This window comes from Ranitomeya variabilis, chromosome 2 (assembly GCF_051348905.1).
Source record: "Ranitomeya variabilis isolate aRanVar5 chromosome 2, aRanVar5.hap1, whole genome shotgun sequence".
NCBI lineage: Eukaryota > Metazoa > Chordata > Amphibia > Anura > Dendrobatidae > Ranitomeya > Ranitomeya variabilis.
In genome coordinates, this window is record NC_135233.1 from 45,109,066 (window position 1) to 45,134,389 (window position 25,324).

The following is a 25,324-nucleotide window of genomic DNA, read 5'->3' on the forward strand; positions in this document are numbered from 1 at the left end:
TACACAGAACAAAAACACTCACAAATAACTCATGGAAACTTTGCCTTTGTCTACCACTGTGTTAGAGGGAATCTGTCAGCAGGTTTTTGCTATGTAATCTGAGAGCAGCATGATGCACAGGCTGAGACACTGATTCCAGCGATGTGTCACTTACTAGGTTGTGCGCTGCAGTAAAATCAAAGTTTGATTAGCAGGATCACTACAGGACTAGGTGTCTCGTGCCTCCTAGTCCAACCACGCCCCAAGCTCTGATTAGTGACACACATTGCTGCCACTGGAGTGGGTGGGATTATATACCGCTCAGCATTTGAGCTCTGCTAGATCTTCAGCAGAAAAAACTGTGATTGGATCACAACTGCCAGTGAGGTGCAGCTTCAGCCAATTGCAGGACTGGATTGAGCAGCTGTTTTGGTAGGTTTTGGTCTGACATCCATTTTGCTGCTCCTTAGAAGCCAGACTCGGTACCTGTGAATCTTTGTGCTAATCTCTACATATAAAAAAAAAATGTGGATATTTTTTTTGTTCTTTTTTTAAACTTTGGCAGTACATTCAAAAATTGTTAATGCACATCGGAATCTGGCTATGAGACCTACGGTAATTATTCCACATTTAGGGCATTTTTTTTGTGGGTCATTTGAGAAGGGGGCACAAGTTCATAAAAAAAAAAAAAGTTGGTGTAAAATTAGACAAAAGGGCGTAAAGATGCACTGAGTCTATCATCCAGCCTGAGCCAGATATGAGCAGTTTTTGGAAGAAAAAACACATTTTTCTAATCCTGGAGAACAACTTTAATCCCTCTAGTGTGATAAACAAGCCCTCCTCTACTGCTACAACACAGTACCAGCAGTCATTTTGTGGTCACCTTTTATTTATTTCCATATACATCTTTCCATTCCTGATCTCTATTGTACATATGACTTATTCCCTTATGAAGCTGCAGCGTCGCCGCTCGTTATATATTAACACAACTCTTTATGTAACGAAGACTTGATACGACCATTTTATGGAGCAGCCGGCGACAATGTGCCACATCCTTGGATCTCTATGGCCAAATATTAGGAAATCTTCGGCTGTGAGTGGAGGAACAAACTTTGCATACATTTTTTTCCCTAACGAGTTATTCGCCTGGATGTTCTTGGAGTCTTCTGTGCTCAACACATCATTAACCTATTAATTACCATTTGAAGACGTTGACCGGTCTGTAGATTTTCTTAACCAAATATACATCAAATAAGCAGCAAATTGGACAGAATTCAGAGGTTTGCTGGAACCATACTGGTTAGTTCTTTTTTGGCTGCGATGCAATGTAGATTGCTATGAGGCAATAGATGGCCCCTCCGACTGTCAATGCCATAGTGGTTCTGTACAGCAGTTTGTCAGGAAATCCTCGCTTTAAGTGGACAGGAATCCCATCTGGTTTCTTATAGGATAGAATAAAAATATATAATTAAACAAACTTCAGGATAACAACAAAAAACAAAAAAAGAAACAGATGCAAAACCTCAGGCAACATAGCTGGCTGGAGTAAGAAGAACATCTTGCATTGTTCCCATACATTTTTTGGGGGTCTATCACCTTTTTAGGGACCATCATAGTAATTTTAAATAGTTATCGGGCTGCTCTCAGGGCAGGCGGCGGCCGCTAGATTGTGCAGATGCACAGCCTCCACTTTATTCCATAAGTTTTGGACAACTGGTTCTGGGTCCTTTGCTCCAATAGTGCGGTGGTCACACATGCACCCAGTATAGCACCTGGCTATCTCCATCAGCGCAAAAATTTCTGTCAATCCACTGACCTAGTAGCCATCCACCTATCTGTGGAAATGTTATATCTTACAACTAGAATATCCCCTTTAGGGCTCATACTCACTTGCGTGAAATACGGCCGAGTCTCGCAGGTTAAAACCCGGCTCTGCCGCCGGCACTCCAGAGCGGAGCGTGCGGCCGCACAGCAATACATGGAGCTGCACGCTCCGCTCCCAAGTGCCGGCAGCAGAGCCGGGTTTTAACATGCGAGACTCGGCCGTATTTCACGCAAGTGAGTTTGAGCCCTAAAGGTTGTGTACAACTGTTCCATCCACCAATGACCCAAAAGGTAGGTAAAACATTTCCCCATTTCTACCATTATTCCCTGCCCATTTGTGGACATAATTTCTTAATCTAAATATACCTTCTTAAGTACTTACCTGGAACAATTTTTGCAGCTCTGGTACTCTGTTTTTACCGCGATATTCAGAACCCGCTTCACTTGGAAATTTTGTTGGAGAGGCAAAAATGGGAGCAGGAGCCTCTGGGTATGTGAATGGTCTTAGCCCCTGTAAGGACAACAAAAAGGGAAAAAAAATAGAATTTTAATGAAGAAAAATATAAAAATGTTTAAAAAGGACGCAGTTATTTTGACTCCAAGAATAAAGGAGCTATATAGCTGAAATCAGAGTTTTCTCTGGTCCTGGCCATCACCCTCCTGTAGATCACTTTGATGGCACAACCATTGTATCCCAAGATCTCAGAGGGATAAATGTAATTACTAGCTCCCAGTTAAATGGTCGCTGTCATCTTTCATCTTCAGGAGTACACCGCTCCCCTGCCTCCCGATTTCATGTTCGCTGGGAAGGGGAGGAGGGAGAGGACGTTCCTGATCAACTGACATCTCAGCCCAGCAGTGTCGCCATGCCACAGGCCTGAAGTGTGCTCTCCTGATGGCGATATACACTACTCACAGAAAGTTAGGGATATTGGGCAACATTTCAGGATGACCCTAACATGCACTCTAACCTTTTCAAGTGAACTTACTGTGACGTCTCTAAACTTCTGAACGCACATGTCCAACTCTTCAATGTTTCAGTACTTTTTGCACAACTTGCCGTTTTCTAACAAGGAGCTTAATGGCGAAATTCAGAACAGGTGTTTGATCCATGAATTGTCCAATAAATTTCAGGGTTCAATTAGAATTGATATTAAACAGTTGTCCTCATCATGTTGTTCACATACTGACATCATGAGACCAAGACGACACCTAACAATTGATGAACAGTACGTCACCATTGCGAGGCTTCAAGAAAGATGTTCTCAGACAGAAGAGGCCACTGAACTTACAGTGTCAGAGTCATCAGCAGGGTGCAACAGAGATACAAACAGACTGGAAGAGTCACAGAGAGGCAGAGAAGTGGACGTCCTCTGCCACATCCCACACTGATGGCCGCTTCATTGTGAATAATGCCCTTCTGGACCGGATGACGAATGCCACACAGCTCCAGGGACATTAAAAGGAGGCGAGAAGCTCCCAGGTGTGGCCTGCATGCTACAAGGGTTCCTGACCACACCACCGGGCACAGGCGTCATTGTCGCTGGACGAGGAACCAGTGGGCGTCAGTGCTGTTCCCTGATGAAAGTCGGTTCACGCTGAGCAGAAAGGTTGATGGCTTTGGTTTCAATAAATTGTTTGAGATGAGGAAATCACCATTGCTGCTTCTACTTAAATGCCCAAAACAGTCTCCTACCTCCCGGCATCTGCGGCTCTTCTTTTGATTAGCATTCCTGGCAGGATGCCTCATGTTCACCATGTGGCAAATGATGACGTCACACCAGGCCGGCTAGTCAACAGAGGAGCCCAGGATGCCATAAAGTAAGAAGGGGCTGTCAGTGCTCCCGCCTGGTGGCAACAAATACAGATGGATCCTTTGCGCCAGATCCTATGAATCGATTTTCACCACCTCTATCACTTTCCTATGGAGCTAGAGACTGATATCGCCTTTTATGAGCGTGAGGCGCCACAAAAATATTTTAATAAAATATCCAGTAACAAAAACATTTTTTGTTGCCATGAAGGTCAGAATGATTTACAACAGCCAGGGATATGTTGGGTTTCATTCGTTTATCAGCCTATATTCCAGTGTCCGGCAGAAGGAATGGAGGAGAAAATAATGACTGTGGACCATAAGGAATAAATAAAAGGTTACCACGTAGAACTGTCTCTGTTCTCACACCCGCCTGTCACGTGTACTTATCAGTTGCCAGGACAGCAGGCGAGGTGGCCTATTTCTGGCCGAACACCTCTGGCTCCTGCGGGAAAAATCAGGGTCATTTGCTGTACACTTAACACACGAAGGTGTCTAATGATATGAAAAAGCTTCTCAAAGTCTCGCTGACCTTGAAAGCTGTTCCCCCACCGAAGAATGGAGAAGTGAGACTGACGGCTGCAGAATAGAGGTTTCCAGCTCCCGCAGAGCTCATCGCTGAACATGCTTTGTATCAGGAGCCACAAGAAGATTTCATCCTCCACATCAGACCTTATATTTGTACACTACAGCATCCAAATACTAAAAAAGGTAAATCCACGACAAAATGCATCTCTGCTCAGAAAACGGGTCATCACAGAACAGTACAACATGGTCCGGAAACATGGCCACGTGAATCAGGCCTAAGGCTACGTTCACATTTGCGGTCGGCGCTGCAGCGTCGGTCGCCGCATGCGTCATGCGCCCCTATATTTAACATGGGGGCGCATGGACATGCGTCGCACTTGCGTTTTGCTGCGTCCAAAATCAATGAAAAAAAGGACGCATGCGGCGCAAAACGCAGCGTTGTGCATGCGTTTTGCTGCGTTTTTGTTTGCGTTGCGGCGCCGACGCTGCGGCGCACAACGCAAATGTGAACGTAGCCTTAGACACCATTTACATGGATGTAGACTCAGTCAATGTACCACTGTTTGGACAGAACGTTTGTCCCCTGAATAGTGAGCTCTTTGTTACACACTTTGCAGGTTTTACTCTGCAGTGTGAACATGAGAATTCGCAAAGTTTAACAACGTGGACACTCTGCACACGAGTCAGCAACTATCAGGCCTGTGTTGAGTAAAGCTTATTGGATTAGTGATTAGGGAACGTGCTCAGATAAGGTGTTATTTGAGCATGCTTGGGTGTTCACTGGGTGACTTCAGTATGCTCAATTCATATATTTGAGTCCCCGAGCCTGCATGTGTTGCGGCTATCAAACATGCTCATATTTTTTGAGCACGCAGAAGATATTCATTTAACACCTGAGAATGCTCTGATAACACCTTATCCGAGCAAGTTCGCTCATCACTATTTGGATCCATTTTTTCCAATGAACGAATATCTCGGGATCTTTTACCCATTTGTCTCTAAATCACCACCCAAAAGGCAAAAAAAAAAAAAAAGTGGCAAAACCTCAGTACACCGTGAGTGGCTTATGAATCACTAAACGTTTTTCTTGAAAAAATCAAAACCAAAAGCGCTAATAGAAAGCGACCCAAGAAATTCTGTTTAAAGGGAACCTGTCACCCCCAAAATCGAAGGTGAGCTAAGCCCACCGGCATCAGGGGCTTATCTACAGCATTCTGTAATGCTGTAGATAAGCCCCCAATGTATCCTGAAAGATGAGAAAAAGAGGTTAGATTATACTCACCTGGGCGGGGGTTCGGTGGGCGTCGCAGTCCAGTCCAGGGCCTCCCATCTTCTTACGATGACGTCCTCTTCTTGTCTTCACGCTGCGGCTCCGGCGCAGGTGTACTTTGTCTGCCCTGTTGAGCGCAGAGCAAAGTACTGCAGTGCGCAGGTGCTGGGCCTCTCTGACCTTTCCCGGCGCCTGCGCACTGCAGTACTTTGCTCTGCCCTCAACAGGGCAGAGCAAAGTACGCCTGCACCAGAGCCGCAGCGTGAAGACAAGTAAAGGACGTCATTCTATGAAGATGGGAGGCCCCGGACCGCGACGCCCATCGGACCAGAACCGCAGCGGGACAGCCCCTGGGTGAGTATAATCTAACCTCTTTTTCTCATCTTTCAGGATACATCGGGGGCTTATCTACAGCATTACAGAATGCTGTAGATAAGCCCCTGATGCCGGTGGGCTTAGCTCACCTTCGATTTTGGGGGTGACAGGTTCCCTTTAAGAAGGACTTTTCTAGGCCCATTTGCTTCTTGACTCCGAGGATTTCTCCTTTCTTACAATAACATTGTAGAATTATTACATCTTTAAAGAGTTTTCCGGTTTCCACAGTTTTCCGAGACCCCTGTCCCCCCCAGGAGTGCTTTCCTCACCCTTTCATTAAGCACCGAGTCTCCTCCATTGCTCCAAGTGCCTGTTATTGTCTGCAGTGGAGTCATCATGTTGACACCACTGCAACCAGTAACTGTGGCTCTTGGCGCCTGTGGCTAGACTGCACGAGCCACTGAGCTCACGGATTGGCTGCAGTGCTGTTGACATGATATTAGCAGTTCAGTCACTAAGACTGAGCAGCGGTGGAGACTCAGCGCGGGAATCGGGGACGAGGAGTAAATCAGTTTTTTTAAACCCAACTACACCACAACCACCAACTTTTTGATTCATACAACTTTCGGAAGATGGAAAACCCTATCAATGGCAAGAAAGCACAAACCAGTTAGACAACTTCTTGAGCTAAAATGTCATAAACAGGCAAAAAGTTTCAGACATCTGTAGAGCTAAAGTTAAAAAGAAATGCCAACCTATTGCCTACCTACATTCTCCTCGTCCCCGCTAACAGACTGGAGTCGGAAACTAAAAAAACAACCCACCGCTCCTCCAATTTAAAGTCACTTTTGTCCAAGGGATGTGCCTGGTACTAGTGAGAAGTATACATCTTCCGCCAGCTTCTGACATATGATAGAGACTTGTCTAAAGTTGTGATTAATAGGGGGAGTTGGGTGCCAGGACTTTGACCAAGTGCTCTTTTGCTTTCCTTTATCTTTCCTCCGAATCAGATGACACAGACAAGACATTGCCTGCAATGTACGTGGGTCTTCGTAGCTAGATCCTCGCCAGTCACAACTTCTGAAACATCTCATGTCAGAAGATGAGCTAAATGATAGTAACGATAGTCAAATTCAAAAAGCCCAACACTTATAAATATTAGGTACCGTATATACTCGAGTACAAGCTGAGATTTTCAGCCCATTTTTTTAGGCTGAAAATGCCCCTCTCTGTTTATACTCAAGTCATTGTCGGCGGGGTGTGGGTCTGTCTCGAGTCATTGTCGGTGGGTCACGTGGTACCGCTCATTAAAGTACCGTATTTTCCGGCGCATAAGACGACTTTTTAACCCCTAAAAAGTCGGGGGTCGTCTTATACGCCGGGTACGGGTGCGCAGAGCGATCCTGGATGGTTCCCAGGGTCTGAAGGGGAGGAGACTCTCCTTCAGGCCCTGGGATCCATATTCATGTAAAAAATAAAGAATAAAAATAAAAAATATGGATATACTCACCCCTCCGACGGACCCTGGACCTCAGCGGTGCAAGCGTCTGCCTCCGTTCCTAAGAATGCAGTGAGTGGAGGACCTTCGATGACATCGCGGTCACATGAGCGGTCGCGTGACCGCGACGTCATCGCAGGTCCTTCTTTTACTGCATTCTTAGGAACGGACGCAGACGCTTGCACCGCTGAGGTCCAGGGTCCGTCGGAGGGGTGAGTATATCCATATTTTTTATTTTTATTCTTTATTTTTTACATGAATATGGATCCCAGGGCCTGAAGGAGAGTCTCCTCTCCTCCAGACCCTGGGAACCACACGCCGTATAAGATGACTGGGCGTATAAGATGACCCCGTCTTATACGGCGGGTATATCCCAAATTCCATATTTTATATGGAAAAGTTGGGGGTTGTCTTATACGCCCAGTCGTCTTATAAACCAGAAAATACGGTAATGAATATGGATGCATATTCATTACTTTAATGAGCGGTACGTGACCGCCGAACATAGGAAGAAGCTGCCAGCTCCCGGAGACCATCTGTCAGTGAGAAGCTGCCAGGGACCGCGCTGGGAGCAGGTGAGTATAACGGGGAGGGTGAGTGAGCATTGCGCTATATTCACCTGACCCCGTTCCACCGCCGGGCGCCGCTCCGTCTTCCGCGTCCTCTGCCTGTTCAGGTCAGAAAGGCTATGACGTGTTTAGTATGCGCCCTCTGCCTAAACAGTCAGAGAGCTGGAAGACAGAGCGGCGCGCAGCGGTGGAACGCGGACAGGTGAATATCGCAAGTGTCAGGGGCCTGAGCGACGAGAGGGGAGTATGTGTTTTTTTGTTTATTTTAATCGCAGCATATGGGGCACAATCTATGGAGCCTCTTATGGGGCACAATCTATGGAGCATCTTATGGGGCTTAATCTATGGAGCATCTTATGGGGCCCATCATGAACTGCATGGAGCATTATATGGGGCTCCTGATTCAATATGGATATTCAAAAACACTTAACCTACTGATGTCTCAATGAATTTTACTTTTATTGGTATCTATTTTTATTTTTGAAATTTACCAGTAGCTGCTGCAGTTCCCACCATAGGCTTATACTCGAGTCATTAAGTTTCCCAGTTTTTTGCGGCAAAATTAGGGGTCTCGGCTTGTACTCTGGTCGGCTTATATGGTAAGTGGACACTTGATCACTGGATCCCCATGATGCCAAAAGAGAAACCCAGATCTCATCACTTGTAAGACCAGGTTAGGCCGGTTTCACATTTGTGGTTGTGTCTGCAGCGTTTCTGATGCATACATCCGCATGCGTCTTGATTTCATACCTTTTACATTGTGGACGCAGGTTCATGCGTTTGCATGCGTTCGCTTACGCATGCGTCTTTTCGCATTGTGCGGCATGGCGCAGCTAACGCACCATGTTGCAATTTTTGAGGCAGCAAATTTCCGTCAAATATGAGCAGGCATGCGCATGCAGATGAGTGCGTGAAAAAAGCGCATTACAGTCTATGGGAACGTATGCGTACATGTCTTTGCGTACGCATGTGTTCGATGCGCTTGCGTACTTTGGACTGCGCATGTCCAGGAACTGATTTAGACACGCCCTCCTGGAAATATCGAATGCATGCGCACAAAAAAGTGCAAACGCTGGCAAAAAACACAGCTTTTTTCCCGTCATGCGTAAGCTGATGCGGGTAAAAAAACCGCTGCGTTAGCATGTGTTTGCGGACAAGACTCTGTGGACTCAACTGCCAATGTGACACTAGCCTTAGCAAGAGGTGAGAATAAAGCAGAGGTTGCTCTTACTGCCTGAACTCCACAGGAGGTCTGAGTGTGGTCACCAATTCATAGCAGTAGAAAAAAAATGCTTTTGGGTGAGGGAGGATGGGACCTTATTTCTCTAGTAAGCGAGGATCTCAGTGGTGGCATATGTTACGGCCATACCAATAATCTACAAGTAATCTACAAGTTTGGAATTCTTGCAAATGGGTTAGGCCTCATTTTACCTGAAGCAGCCATAGGACAAAAAGTAGATCTGGTCATACTGTTCTCAGTAGGGCACAGGTCCAATTTATTTATTTTTTATAATTTACAAGTATTTTTTGAGTTGACTTAAGACTTCCCTATGTTACGGTCAAAGTACGGGCTGCGACTTCAGGACTAGCCACAAGTCTCCTAATCTGAACACAATCGCCTCATGTATTCAGACCATGATACATGGATGGCTGGATTCGGCCCGAGAGCACTAAAAACTTCAATCGCTTTTTTTTTAATGACTAAAGGAGGGATCATATACAGTACATCAGATACCTGTGTGGGGAGTCACCTTGATTACACACAAAGCATCCATTATTGAGGAATACAGTAAGCATTATGGGGGCATAATATTAAAAAAAAAGTAATAAGAAACCCTCTGCAAGCAGATTGGATCCCTTATTACCCCCTGCATCACTACTGATAGTGTGTGCTGGCTTTGAATTACACTACCTCCTGTCTGTATCCTCATGATCGCTCTGAATTATTTCTAAATCACAGCTTTTGTTTCCTCCCTCTATGCATCTACTTAGACCTAATAGTGCCATACTCACTGTCTCTTGTTGATACCAGAATATTTGTCTAATGTATTTCCTATATTTATTATATTCAATCAATTGCACAATCTGCACCTCAAAAACAATCTACAGAATCTAGTTCTTTTCCCAACTAACAAAAACTCCTAATGTCACTTTAATTCTCGTCTGAACGGATTCAACTCGCTATTAATCAGTTTTTGTCTTAGAAAACTTTCCCTTTGCTGCCTATCCTGAATGCCATAGCCATACTTCTATCCAGCCCTTACACGCCTGCCTCCACTATGTGCCAGTCATTGCACAAAACTTCTTAAAAACTTATCACACGCATTCAAAAAGCCAAAGTGCAGCACCAACCTAAACCTTCTACCTCATTTCTAACGTTCAACCTGCGCTCTCAGTTCTGCTAACGATCCAAGCCTAACATCCTCCATAAAGTGAACCTCTCACTCTCGTCTCCAAGACTTCTTTCATGCGCCAGTTCTCTGGAATGCACTACCATAGGCAATCGGGTTAATTCCCAATGGCCACAGTCTTAAGTGAGCACTGAAAAAACAGAAATCTTAGTAGAGAGGCTTAATCACCTCACTAACTTTTCTCAGTTCCCCTTCCTATGTTTTGTCGTCCCTTTTTTTATCTGCTCCCATACTTTCAATGCATTCAGTAGCACCCTGTATCTATACAGGCAGAAATGATGGCTGATGATCGGTTCAAGCACCTTTATTATAAAGTTGACTGGTCCATATAATCTAAGGACGTTTTGTACCCCCCAATTTCCATGTAGACTCTAAGCTCTTGTCTTGTGAGCAGGGCACTTATTTCACCAGTTTGTGTTGTTGTTGATCATCTTCTGTCCATTACTGACCTGATCCTGCAACCTATTTACAGCCTCAGTGGTCGAGACTGTAGACAGCAGGGTCGGCACCAACATACAGCGAACCTAGATAAGTGTCAGGGCTCAAAATGCCCAAGAGGACCTCTCTGCCCAGGTTTCAGTTTCTCATATCGGCAGTATGTGTAGGGAGGGTGTGTGCACAGCTCAGGAGCAGAGTTATACAGTCGGCACTCCAGTCTAAGGGCTTTTCCACATGTGTTGTGGTTTTTTCCAACAGAAAAAAAATGTAGGGTTTTACAGTATCCACAAAGTAAATAAGATTTCTGTTTCTTTTCTCCAAATTCGCAGCTTGTCAGTTCTTTTAGTGTTTTTTGCATGTCAACCATTCAAATGTATGGGGAAAAAAAAACATGTAAACAAGCGTTTACTTCATGCAGCGTTTTTGCTGAAAATACTAAAGTGTGCATACAGCCTAACATTCGTAATCAGGGCTAGCTCTGATAAGGGCTGTGGAATTAGTGTTCATTTTGGTGGCGTCAGTATAAAACGGATTGACTCATAAAATATATAACACATTGGGTACAGTAGTAAAGTGCAGGGTGTGCTGTAAATGTTTTCATAGTAATTTGGGAAAGTTATTAACTGTCCTATAAAAGTCTGTTCTGTTCCTGATCTAAGGATCTCAGCTTTTAGCAGAGATGAATCTGTGCTGCACTTTATGCTCAGTAGCGACCAGTGCTGTGGAGTCAGAATTCAGGGAAATTGAGGAGTCAGAGTCTGAGTAGGTGTTTTGGATTACTGACTCCATAGCCTGGCTCTGATTGCAGCAGTGGCTGTCTATGCTCCACAGGAGATCGGTCACTTTAAAGTAACACAGCAGCATTGCAGTATTGTCCACTGAATAAATGATCACAGATTCAAAACCCCGAACAGTGCTGAAAGCCATAAAAGATGGCGATCGGTGAGTTTATTACCGCACTTGTACTACATTTACACAATTTCAAGCCATAAAAATAAAAACTTTCATGGGAATGAACCTGTCACCAGAAAAATCCGCTACTAACCTGCAGATATGGGATTATTCCGCATGCTAATAGCCTTACTAACCTGCCTGGCGCCTACACGAAGCCGAACATTGTGGGGAGAAAATTAAGTTTATTCTCCCCGGCAGCATTTGGTTTCAGTCACGAGCGCCGCACCGACTAAGTTGCTGATCGGAGTAAAGGGAGCGGTGGTTGTAACCGCGCCCCCGGCCCAGAGAATACAGAGCAGTGACAGAAACAGCGCCACCCCGTGACTGAACCCGGAACACTGCCGGGAGGAATAAAGTTCATTTTCTACCTGCAGCGCTCGGCTAAGTGCAAGCGCCAGGCAGGTTAGTAAGGCTATTACACTGCAACTTAACCCCATATCTGCAGGTTAAGTGTTTTTTTCTAGTGACAGGTTCCCTTTAAATGCATGCATTTAGGGGTAAAAAATTTTTTTTTGCAATTTGCACATCCCCTGACAACAGGGACAGACACGTCACCACGGGATCCACTAGATCTGCCCCCAGGGATGGGCTCAGTGCAGGATCTGTCACATAGAAGCTCGTTTCAATAAACTTTATTTATAAACCTCCAGAAGACACTTGCTGAATAACTAAACTGCCCGCCGTCATCTTGTGCAAGAGCGAACACGTTACTGACACCCCGCGGTATTTGCTGACAATCCCCGAGCAGCGTCCGGCAGTACCCGGTGAAGGTCAGGGCCATCTTCCCGCCTCCTCCCTGCTTCCCCTCACGCCCCGGCCTCTCCGCCTCCTCCTCACCTGAGGATTGTAGGCCTCCGTTGGAACAGACCCCACCAGCTTCTGGGTGAAGCCGTTAAACTTATAATACATGTTGGCGACCTCAGTCTGTCTCCGGACGCTGTTCTTTTCCGCCAGGAAGGACCTGACAGGGTGAATCGTCGCCGTTTGATGACGTAAGAGTCTCCCATGACACTGCCTGTTTTCATTTACAAACATAGCCATCTATTTACTTGTCATTTCAACACAAAAATATTTTATTAATCATTTATATTTCGTTTTCGCCTATTATTAGTAAATAATACGCTATTATTTGCGCTAATAAAATATTATCATGTTACAGGCAGGGCGCGGGCAGCCCTCCCGTGTCACCTTGTGTGAAGCCGCAGACAGCCGGGCACCTCCTGTGGCGTCACGTGACCTGCTCACTGGCTGCGCTCTGTAATAGGGGGGTTTGATCATGGAGGATTAATGCATTTATTCATTTGTTTTAATCGTTTTAATCTATTTTTTAATCATTATTTATTTATCTATCTATCCTTAACCCCATCATGACCAGACAACTTTTATTATTATTATTATTATTATTATTATTATTATTATTATTTTCTCTGCTTTTGTTTCATTCATTCTCTCCCTATTTTACAAGAGCCAGCATTTTGATATTATTTTTTTTTATTATATATATATATATTTATTTATTTTTTTAATTTTGCACATTTTTGACAAAGCCGTATGAGGGCTCTTTTTTTGTGCGACAAGAGTGGCACCATTTATTTTTATTTTATTCGCTTCGGCCCTTATTCACACGTCCATGTTTCACGTCCGTGATCTAACGGTGGATTTCATGGATAGAACACGTGCCCGTTATAGTCTATGGTGCTGTTCACATGTCCTTTTTTCCTTGTATCACAGTTCAAAAAAGGGCCAATGCAAGTCTATGGACCCGTGAAAAACAACTGATGGCATCCAAGTACCATCCATGTGCCATTCGTGGTTCACATTTCAAAGTACACAAGAAGGTTTATAATCTATTTATTTGTGAAAAACACTGATGGTTAAAACGGCACATGGAGCGTACACTGATGACACTCGGATCCAAAACACTAATGACATCGGTACCGTTATTTCACAGATGTGTTAAAAGATGGACGTGTGAATGAGGCCTATATAGAGCCATGAATTTCAGCAGCTCTTTTACAGACATCATCGCTGTCCCCTTGGGGCTCACAATCTACATTCCCTATCAGTATGTCTTTGGAGTGTGGGAGGAAACCGGAGAACCAGGAGGAAACCCACTCAAACATGAGGAGAACATACAAACTCCTTGTAGATGTTGTCCAAGGTGGGAATTTAATCCAGGACTAAAGCAACAGTGCTAACCACTGAGCCACCGTGCTTTTGTGAACCAGGCAGGGGGTGTTCCAAATGGGGAACTAATTGTGATTTAACAAAAAAAACAAAAAACAAACCCACCATTGTTTTTTTGAGTTTCATTTTCATAGAGTACATTATGCAATAAAAATCAGTACGATTACGGCGATACCGAGCTTGTACTTTGTTTTGATTTTTACTGTTTTTGCAGAATTAAAACATTTTTCTTAAAAAAAAACGATTTGTTTCACCATTTTCTGAACACCAGATCTTTTATATTTTTCCTCAGCCGGTGCTGTGTGAGGGCTTGAGATTTGAGGAGCGAGCTGCTGCATTTTTATCACTATTTTGGGACACGTCACTTCTTGTCTACTTTGTATTCATTTATTTTTTGCACCGTAAAGTAATAAAAAGTTGCAATTCTGGCATTGATTTTGCTTTTACATAGGCTGTTATGGATACACAGAAACCACTTGTGAGTCCTTTTTAATGTATGTACTTTTCTTTTTTATAATACATTTTTACATTTTAATATTTTTTTTTCTATTTTTAAACACTTTATTTTTATCTGACCTTACAGTACTCCGGCATTGCACTGTATTATTATCAACAGCAGAAAGTCTTGGACAAAGCTCAGCAGTTAGGACGACCCATCAACACCTGTCAGTCGAGTCACATTGTTGGCAAATCTATGGGGTTGACAATCCCTTTGTCTAACCACTTAGAGACCAAACTTGAAGCCCTATTTATGTCATTAATGTTCTTTATTATTATTATTTAGTTATATAGCACCATTAATTTAATGGTGCTGTACATGAGAAGGGGTTATTTTTAGCTCATTACATAATTCTTTAAAATGTTACACATCAGCCTTCAACTGCGCCAAAATATAATCTGCCAAAAACGTCACTTCACCACATGGACTGGTGTGAGATGCGCCAAAAAAAATTGCGACATTTGAAACAGTTGTATTTCGTCAACCAAACTATAAAGAACACAAATGGGCGCACGTTCAGCCTGATCTGCCTGATTCTCCCCTCTTCAGAAAAAAGCGTATAGCCGCCACTAAGGACCAGGGTGCTCACTCAGAAAAAACAGTTGCTAATAATAATGTTGAAAAAGAAGAAAAAGGAGCACTCACCGTCCGTGCAAAAGTCCGTTTATTGATGTGGCATTACAATAAAATAGCGGAGCATGGCAGGGAGAAGTTGTGGAATGAGACGACGGCCGTTTCGCGCTCCTGCGCTTCTACGGAGACCCGCAGGAGCGCGAAACGGCCGCCGTCTCATTCCACAACTTCTCCCTGCCATGCTCCGCTATTTTATTGTAATGCCACATCAATAAACGGACTTTTGCACGGACGGTGAGTGCTCCTTTTTCTTCTTTTTCAACATTGTTGTATTTCGTCAATCTGTCTAAATGCATCTGGACCCAAAAAGTTGTCGAAGACAAATCGAAAAAGACCCAGGGAGCGTGAGGCCCTGCTCTGTCTGTTATACTCCATACATAAAAGTAGCTGAGGTTTACTTTTCTTAACATGGAACAGCCTTTTGTATGAAATTACTGATATGTTTTCATTTGGGGCAGATTTGTTTTTGCAGAGTGCTCCTCTAAAGAAGTGTAAATCCAGAAGAATCCTGCATGGAAGACTTTTCTTCTTTATCAGCTGTAAGAAGCAGATTTTCCACGTGAGGACTGATCACGTCTTGTGAATTGTTGCACTATGGAAGAAGACACAATGGCACAGTGACTGGCACTCACCTGGTGATCTGAATCTTAATAGCACTTAGTCCAGGTGAGCAGTCGTAGTGCAGTAAGGACAGATTTTAAAGATGCAGCAAGGAGGTCCAGATGGAAAAAAGAAGCTGTTGTAGCAGAATGGCAACAGGAGTAACAGTAAAATCCACAAGGAGGAATCAGCAATGAAGAACTGGAACAGCAGAGCTCAATTGCAAAACACATTGTCAAAGTGGACTTAGCGATAGAGCAGAGCTGAGTTTGTTACTGAGTTCGGCTATGTTCACATTTGCGTTGCGTCGGGCGCAGGTTCGGCGACGCATAGCGGCGCATGCGTCATGCGCCCCTATATTTAACATGGGGGCGCATGGACATGCATTTTCTTGCGTTTTGTGATGCATGGGTCATTTTTGGCGCAAGCGTCAGGGCGCACAGGATGCTGCTTGATGCATTTTTTGTGCGCCGAAAATCATGCCAAAATTGGACGCATGCGTCACAAAAAGGTGCGTTTTGCATGCGTTGTGCGTTGCGTCGCCCAACGCAAATGTGAACGTAGCCTTCATTAAAGATCTGGAAATGGTATAGGAGATTTGACTTGGTGATATAGCAGAGCAGAGTTTGCCACAATAAAGAGCTAGCTTTGGTAAGGAGTTAAATCAGAGATATAGCAGAGCTGACTTTGCCACAGAGTCTTACGCAGTATCGTAGAGTTACCCTGCAAAGTAGCAGACATGGGTTTATCATAAAGTCCAAAGCAGAACTGCCCAGCCCAGCCATATGGCACAGTTGCATAACGATGTAGCAGAGCTGGGTTTCTCTGGAGGTTAATACAGAGTTGGTACAGGAAATCAATCCAATGTAGAACCATGGATGCCACCTTTATAAATACTGAGACAGCATGCCGCCTCCTGAGTCTTGCTTGATGGCAAGAGAGAGATGTCACTGAAGTGCATTGGGTTTCCATTGTAACCTGATGTGCAGAGGGCCCTGGTGGAAGCAGAGGATGAAGCTCTGGCACTGGATTCAGGAGAAGTCACAGTGCTTTCATGGCACGTTACAATTTTTCAACTATATTTGCATAGAGTAGTCCATGCTTCCATGGCCGTAGAAGTAGGACAACCCTTAGGCTATGTGCACTCTGCGTCTTTTTCTGGCAGATTCCTCCTGAAATCTATCTGTAAAGGTGCTGCGAAAAAAAAAAAATGAACATAATACACAGCAATGCCAAAACGACATTGCTGTGCTCATGCTCTGTCTTCTGTCATGCATTTTCATCGCTTTAGGGTTTGGGAGCCACAATATGATTAAAAGAAGTGACATGCTTATTCTTCTGATGGCTTCTTCTAGAAAGCCGCCATGAATCCATACTTTCAAATACAGATTAAAAGATGCTAGAGGCCGAGCCATTGCAAGAACGACGGCAAAACCGCTTCAGAAAAATGACCACCAGCGTATTCCTGAAGCTTCTTCGCCTGGGAAAACTCAGCAGGTGCGCTGACGTCTTAAATAAGCCACGTGTACACTCTGTTTCTTTGGAAAATAGAACTTTATGAGCACCAACTGTCATCTTCCATCGTAGTAATGGGGAAATCTGTATTCTCTGAAGAGTTGTGAATTTTCAGATTGAATGATCGGTACTATTGATTTATGAAAAGAAAAAACTCCTAAAACGACAGTTGCTCTTAAAGAATATGGCCAGAATGCTTAATATATAGTAAAACTAAAAATTTGTCTGGATAATGGGGGCAATCATTTTCAAGAGGTGGTCTTTTATAGAGGTATCACTATATATGTGGAAGGGGATCATGCGCTTGGGTAGCTGCTTAGAACATGAAGCCACAGGGTTTTTATCTTAGAAACAGAATAATGTTTATTTCCAGAACTAAAGCAAAACCATAAACCTAAAATCCTAAGCCTCGTCCAGGCAATAAACAATGCAGACCCTGGCTACTCAGACACAGCTGAGCTAGTCCCAGTTCGGTCACACAAAACAGCTATTGTCCATAACAAACAGTAATACTTACAGTTTGGTGCACACGGCCTCTGCATTGTTTTCTCAGAGAGAAATGTCTCTCTCCAGCTCCAACACAAATCCGCTCTGCTCAGCTTCCCCCCAGCTGAATGACCAATGCCAACATGGTCTGGTTCTAGTCATAGCTATCCATGTGCACCTAATCATGGCCTGCATTGCTAGGATTTAACCCCAGCCAACCTACTATTTCTGGAGCCTTCACCTTCGGGACTTACATCACAAAGGCTAGCCACCTCAGTGACACACATCTCCCTTCCAAGACTTTATCTAACGCTTTCCTACAATGGTGAGAACACAAACTGCTTATATATGCCCATGTCACCAATGCCTTTATTTTTGTAGCTGTGCGACTTTCTGATGGACTCTAGGGCAACTTTTGAGACCACCGTAATTTGCCAACTTGTCCATAACTGCTGAGCTGGAACATCTAGAGCCTAGATTCTAGGCTCTGCAGCTAGACTATTCCGAGACAAATAAAATACAATTACTGGGGTAGTCCTAATTTATAGAATTGATAGCTAGAGGTCCTTAAAAAAGAAAGATAATTTCAAATGGGAGTCGTCACCCCCGGCAGAGGGGTGATTTTGCCAGAGGAAACCACATCTCTGCAGATTGGACAAATATAGTAATACATGGCGGACATTTATTACAGAGTTCCTCTCTTTTCTAATAAAAAATGGATCCCTAAGCAAACGAGCCCTCCATATTGTATCCGATTGCCGCATTATGTTGCATGCACATGGATTGTTTCCATAGCACAGGGTCTTTATGTAACGGAGATGTGCAATGATTACCATGAGAATACTATCTAGTTGCAGAGAATACAGAATCTAAATAACCAATGGCTTTCTTTTTTCATTGCCAGCAATCAGTGATTATCTTTTCTGAATGACGAGTACATGCGGCAGTAGATAACCTTGTACATAACAACCCAATGACTAATATTCTACCTTTGATATCAGCCAGATTCCCGCAGTAAGAGGCAGATGTTCCCACTCATACAAGTCTTATTCATTGTACAATGTTTCAATCAAACACAACTCACCTTTTTTTTCTCTTCTAGGACAGTTTTCACATTATGACAAACCCAAATAAAAAATTAAATCATTCTCTCGTACCCGTACGTTTTTTTGAAAGTAGACACCTCGCACTTTACAGTCGTTGATGCTTACATGAAATATTGCATCGAAGTATAATGTGCTGCAAAAAAAAGGCATTAAAACGAATGTGGATAAAAGTGTGATCCAAGTAGAGCCTGAAATGCACAAAACCTGCTAACAATACAAGACCTTCATTATACCTTTGTTTTCGTGGAGCAGATACCATCACATAATACATTCACCAGAATAGAAGACACCTAAAATACCTGCAATGATGGAATACATTCGGGTCCCAATGGTCTGATTAGGTACTGCTGGTAATTAGATATGCATCTGCTTATATTCTAACACTTTAGTAAAAATTTACATACCTTGGTCCTATAAATGTGACAGCCCGAGAGTACATGTACTCCCTGATGGGTAAGGGGGGGTGATGACATAAAGAAAAGTTCCTGTTTTTACCCAGTATTAATTGAAAACTGTATATTGTGAAATGACAGTAGCAGGCTGTTACTGAGAGAGTAAGGCCATGTGCACACGTTCAGGATTTTTAGCGTTTTTTTCGCGTTTTTTCGCTATAAAAACGTGATAAAAACGCGAAAAAAACGCTTACATATGCCTCCTATTATTTACAAGGTATTCCACATTTTTTGTGCAAATGTTGCGATTTTTTCCGCGAAAAAATCGCATAGCGGAAAAAAAAGCAACATGTTCATTAAAAATGCGGAATTGCAGGGATTCCGCACACCTAGGAGTGCATTGATCTGCTTACTTCCCGCACGGGGCTGTGCACACCATGCGGGAAGTAAGCAGATTATGTGCGGTTGGTACCCAGGGTGGAGGAGAGGAGACTCTCCTCCACGGACTGGGCACCATATAATTGGTAAAAAAAAAAGAATTAAAATAAAAAATAGTCCTATACTCACCCTCGATGTCCCGCGCAGTGTTCCCGCCTCACCGCTGCACGCTGCCGTTCGGTTCCTGTAGCTGATGTGCGGCGAAGGACCTTGCCGATGACGTCACTGTCCTGTGATTGGTCGTGAGCGGTCATGTGACCGCTCACGTGACCGTGACGTCACGGAAGGTCCTGCGCGCACACACCAGCTATAGGAAGACGAACGGACGCCGCTGAGGAGATGTCTGGGTGAGTATAAGCATTTTTTTTATTTTTTTTATTATTTTTAAACATTCTATCTTTTACTATAGATGCTGCATAAGCTGCATCTATAGTAAAAAGTTGGTCACACTTGTCAAACAGTATGTTTGACAAGTGTGACCAACTTGTCAGTCAGTTTTCCAAGCGATGCTACAGATCGCTTGGAAAACTTTAGCATTCTGCAAGCTAATTACGCTTGCAGAATGCTAAAAAAACGCGAAAAAAACGGAAAAAAAACGCAAAAAAAAAAATGCGGATTTCTTGCAGAAAATTTCCGGTTTTCTTCAGGAAATTTCTGCAAGAAATCCGCAACGTGTGCACATGGCCTAAAGAGAGCACGTGTAAAATATATTTCTAAGGGTGATATTTTCAGTGTCTCCCCACTTAAACATGGCAAGTGGACAGAGCAGGAGACAGGTAAGCTCTGCCAGATATTAAAGCAAAACATTCTCCTTCAGTTGTACTACACCAGATCATACCTCTCTACTTCATATATGTTTTAGCTGCTGCTTCCCTTTACCTCTACCGCCCGTTCACATATTCTACTAAGTCTCCATACATGATCAGCCCCTCTCTCCTCCCCTCTCCCATGTACAACACTAAGGTCTCACTGACTTTTCTCAATCATTCCAAACCGTCCAATACCCCTGTGAGGAGCTGGCCACTTAACAAAAGCTAGAGGAAAAATGGATGTAGAGCGGAGTCCACAGCTCTAAGTGATTTTATTAGATATTTTCTTTCTGTATTTTATTAGTGATTTACTAGCTAGTCAGTTCTTTCCCGGGAATCAATGTTTCCAGTCAGCGACGGAAAGTAGAGGAAGGTGTGCAGGCTGGATCTTATGTATACCTATGGCCAGATAGGAGATTGCCAAAGATAAATGTAAAGCAATCATCCTATCAATCTCATCTGTATCTCAAGGTCTCAATCCATTGTGCTGCCAGTAACTAGGCTCATTGTGTGGATGGGGATTGTAGACCCAGGGAAGCCATAACCACAGGGAGTCTCAGATGCTACCCCAGGTGATGGGCTTATGGAATATGCTTCATTCTGTGAGCTAAAGGAAAATGTTTAAAGGAGGAGGGACAAAAAGATGCAACACATTTATTGAGGAGTTATTGGAGTGACTTTGAAGGGAGAGGATCCAAGCTGGTATGGATGGATGGTCTATGGAGTTTGGGAGATTGGTTGCTGGCTGGGCTGGAACCCCCTGATGTGGTTGAGGGATCTGTTTATTGTTGGTCCTGGATACATGGACATTGGTTGTGTTATTTGTCGTCTGGAGGAGCCTGGACTATTACTACAGACTATACTGGCAGGAGATATGAAATCTATGGGCTAACCAAAAGTTGGGAAACAGTGAGTATCACCTGGTACGGGGCAGTCGGACTATCTGCCCCGAGGAGGGTATCTTGTGGACTGAGGACATTATCTTTTGGCCATCTACCTGGAGTTGTTGTAAAACCATGGATGTATGGAATAAAAAATAGTTGCAATGTTAACCTGCTTAGGAGATTATTATAACCCATAACCTCAGATCTTCACAACCACTATACAGCCCACTAAATGCTCACACAAATCATTGGACCACCTGCCCTTTCTCTTTTTCTCCTTCTCCTAGTTGCTGGCAACGTCTCTCCTAACCCCAGACCTCCTTCCACTATTATACAATATAACTCTCATCCTGCTGCATATAGAAACCCTGCTAAATAATCAACATTCATTGCTCATCTTCTCCTGCCTTTTTTAATTGTGCTGTTTGGAACTTAGCGTGCAACAAACTCCCCTACATCCAAGATTTCTTCCTTTTTTACTCCCTTAACCTTCCGGCTCTTACTGAAACCTGGATCCAGCAGTCTGACACCACCGCCACTGCTGCTCTCTTGTATGGTGGGCTACAATTCTCACATACCCCTATACCTGAGAATAAACAAGGTGGAGTTGTTGGTCTTCTCCTTTCATCACAATGTGCTTTCCAGGACACCCCCCTGATTCCCTCACTTATGTTTCCTTCCTTTGAAGTGCACAATGTCAGACTCTTCAAACCACTTTCCCTGCGAGTGGCGGTTGTGTGTTTTCCTCAAGCTCCTCCTCTCGATTTCTGGATCACTTTGCCACCTCGCTTCCATATTTCCTATCCTGTCATATTACCACTGTCATCATGCTTCATGGGGGATTTTAATATCCCCACTGATGAGCCGCTCTCCCCATCTGCTTCTCATCTTTTGTCTCTAACTTCCTTCTTTGGCCTTTCACAGTTTTCCAACTCTCCTACACACAAAGACGGGAATAATCTGGACCTGGGCTTCTCCCGCTCTGCTCACTGCTTGACTTTACTAACTGTCCTCTCCTACTCTCTGACCACAACCTTCTTTCCTTCTCTGTCAAAAACTGTCTCCACACCCAGGATGCTCCCACTTACGGAAATCTACACGCCATCAATATCCAGTAGCTTATAAACAACATACTGTCATTCTAGTTCCCATCTTCTCCCTCCCTGGTCCAGACCTATCATTGTCACATTATAACAATACATTGCAGATTCCCGAAGATGAAGCAGCACCTGATAAACGCAGAGCGACCTAGCACAGACTACAGCAGCCCTGGCAGACGCTGGACACACGTTTTCTCCAGCGCGGCTCAAGGTGTGCTGAGCGTCTTTGGAGAAAATCACTTTCAGCAGAAGACTTCATCCACTATAAGTTCATGCTCAAAACTTACAACTCTGCGCTCCATCTGGCTAAACAAGTCTACTTCACCACCCTTATCACATCACTAGCCAGCAATCAAAAACAACTATTTGAAGCCTTTCACTCCCACCTGAGCCCTAAAATGCATGCCCCTGTCACCAAAGTAAGTGCTGATCTGGCCACTTATGTCCTACAAAAAATCATCCATCAAGACCTTTTGCACAATCCCCTCAGAGCTTTGATTTACCACCGACACCTCAAGTTCACTTTCCATCTTTGATCCTGTTACAGAACAAAAAAGTGACCAGGCTTCTCGCTTCTTCTAGAGAGATCTATGTTAGCTCTCTGACCGAGCACTCTGCCCATCTACATGTGATGGTTATAATTACAGCAAGATCCTACCTACCTATAAATGCAGACTTTGCTGAGAGTGGTGTCCATCTTCACCCAGGAATTCAGACTTCAGCCTGAGTGGGCTGACCCCCACTAGTACAAGAACTGCTACCATTTTGTTTTGTTTTGCCGTCTAGCCCAGAGGACAGTGTTTATTTTTGTGCTTAAATCCTCGGTTTATGCTGTACAATATAAACCAAGTGCACCCTTAAAGGCACAGTGCTCCATTGACTACCTCCGTGTACAGCCGAGTGAGACAATCTACCACAGGTGGTATTAGAAGTGCGGGCAGCATTTCCAGTGAACACGATTGACGGCCACAAGCCAACGGACAATCAGAGGCAAGATGGAGGACCTGCTCAAACATCTACTACAAGCACAGCAGCAACAGCAGCTACAACATCAGCAGCAATAGATGGTGCAACAAGAGACAAGTAAGCTGCTTATACAGCAGATGCAGCACCAGCATCACCAGCAGCAGATTGACTTGCTTACAGAGGCAGTTCATGGAAGGTCGGCAGCCCCTCCCTCAATTCCAGGTGACGACATGTACGTCCGGAAGATGGTAAGACGAGCCATGCAAAAAATAACCCCGGGTGATGATGTGGAGGCATTTTTGACTGTGTTCGAGTGGGTAGCGTAACGTGAGAAGCTACAGCCAGAGCAGTGGGCGGAGGTGCTGGCCCCATATTTGAATGGTGAGCCCCAGAAGGCCTATTTTGATTTGGCATTACAAGATGCGCAGGAGTATGCCAAGTTAAAGACTGAAATTTTGGCATGCACAGGAGTGACTATGTCGGTCAGAGCACAGCGGGTTCACCACTGGGCTTATTATGGAGACAAACCGCCTCAGTTCCAAATGTTTGACTTACTGCATCTGGTACAAAAATGGCTGCAGCTGGAATCCTCCACTCCAGCCCAGAAGGTCGAGCGCGTTGTCATGGACAGGTTCGTGCACCTTCTTCCTAGGCCGGTGCAGACCTGGGTTGCCCAGGGAGATCCTCAAAATGTAGAAGAACTGGTGGGCCTAGTGGAACAGTTTCAGGTGGTTGAGAGGTCCCTCAGAAAGCCAGGGGGTGGTGCATCCTCATTTTGGGGTACTCAGCAAGAACCTGAGCCCCAAAAGAGGGGTAGTAAAGCCACCAATAGGGGGAGTCCTAGATCCCAAGGGGTCACTGAGGGGTTGTCAAAGGCTATGGGTAAAGACTTGCTTTGCTGGAGATGTCATGGTCCAGGACATATAGCCAGCCGTTGTCCCTTGTCCTCTGAAGAGATGGACTGTAGCCTAGGGATGCGCTACTCCTACTATGCCTACCCCACCTGCAGTGTGGACTGTCAGGCCAGTGAGGAGCCGCAGGCATGTCCCGTGTCAATATATAGAGTGCTGGTGACAGGATTCTTAGACCCAGGGAGTTTTGTGACTGACCATGGTAAGGGCCACACTTACCTATCAGTTAATCCCGAGGAAACACATGGGTGTACGCTGTATCCATGGGGAGGCCAAGGACTATTCTATCGCCAGAGTGTCGGATATAAAAAGCCGGGATACGGAGTCCCATGAGATCGAGGTGGTCGAAGGTTTGCTGCACCCCTTGATAATCGGGAGGAACCTCAGCCTTTTCTGGGACTTGTGGGGAAAGGCGGAGGTATCAAAGGACAAAAACAGGAACCAGCCCAACCCTGTCGAAACCCCATCACAGTCGGAGATGGATGAGTTTGCCTTGTGTGTCCTGGCTGGTGACGAGGATAAGATGGTTAGCAGTGAGACTGAAATTCCTGAACTGGGGGTTTCTGATGGGAATTTTGGGACTACTCAAATGCAGGACTTGACTTTGAAAAAGGTACAGGAAAATGTGACTGTGATAAATGGGACTGTCCAAAAACCAGGGTCTGACACCAGGTTCCCGTACTTTGCGGTCAGTGGGGAGTTGCTATATCGGGTCACTAAACAGAGAGGGGAAGTATCAGAGCAGCTATTAGTCCCAAGACCCTATAGACATAGGGTACTAGATCTGGCCTATGCTCATGTCTTGGGGGGGCACCTAGATGTAGATAAGACCAAAAAACGAGTCCTTCAGAGGTTTTACTGACCTGGGTGTCACAGGGACATTGTTAATTTCTGCCGCTCCTGCCATACCTGTCAGCTAAATACCACAGGACTCCACTTCCATAGACACCCCTAGTTCCATTACCCATAATCGAAGTCCCGTTTGACCGGTTTGCCATGTACCTTGTCAGGCCCTTTGTTAAGTCCGCCAGTTGTCATCAATACGTCCTTGTGGTAATGGACTACGCTACGCAGTACCCAGAAGCGGTACCCCTGAGAAACTCTTCCGACTATAGCACGAGAGCTAGTCCAAATTTTATCCCAGATGGGCCTGGCAAAGGAGATCCTGACAGACCAGGGGACACCGTTTATGTCCAAAG

At 44.5% G+C, this 25,324-nt stretch overlaps 1 protein-coding gene across 1 annotated transcript; it reads right to left on the minus strand.

The window, feature by feature from the left end:
- Positions 1-847: 847 nt before the first annotated feature.
- On the minus strand, positions 848-12,591 carry COX7A2L (cytochrome c oxidase subunit 7A2 like). Its single transcript, XM_077282373.1, has 3 exons — positions 12,437-12,591; positions 2,186-2,314; positions 848-1,420 (listed from the first exon to the last, which is right to left on the minus strand). Exons 1-3 carry the CDS (start codon positions 12,506-12,508, stop codon positions 1,280-1,282), a joined length of 342 nt encoding a protein of 113 aa, XP_077138488.1. The 5' UTR covers positions 12,509-12,591; the 3' UTR covers positions 848-1,279.
- Between the last annotated feature and the right edge of the window lie 12,733 nt (positions 12,592-25,324).

Coding starts and splice junctions, on each gene's coding strand:
- COX7A2L (XM_077282373.1), bottom strand. CDS start 12,508: ATGTATTATAAGTTTAACGGCTTCACCCAGAAGCTGGTGGGGTCTGTT. Junction 2,315..12,436: donor CGGAGGCCTACAATCCTCAG/GTGAGGAGGAGG, acceptor TTGTCCTTACAG/GGGCTAAGACCATTCACATA. Junction 1,421..2,185: donor AGCTGCAAAAATTGTTCCAG/GTAAGTACTTAA, acceptor CTATCCTATAAG/AAACCAGATGGGATTCCTGT.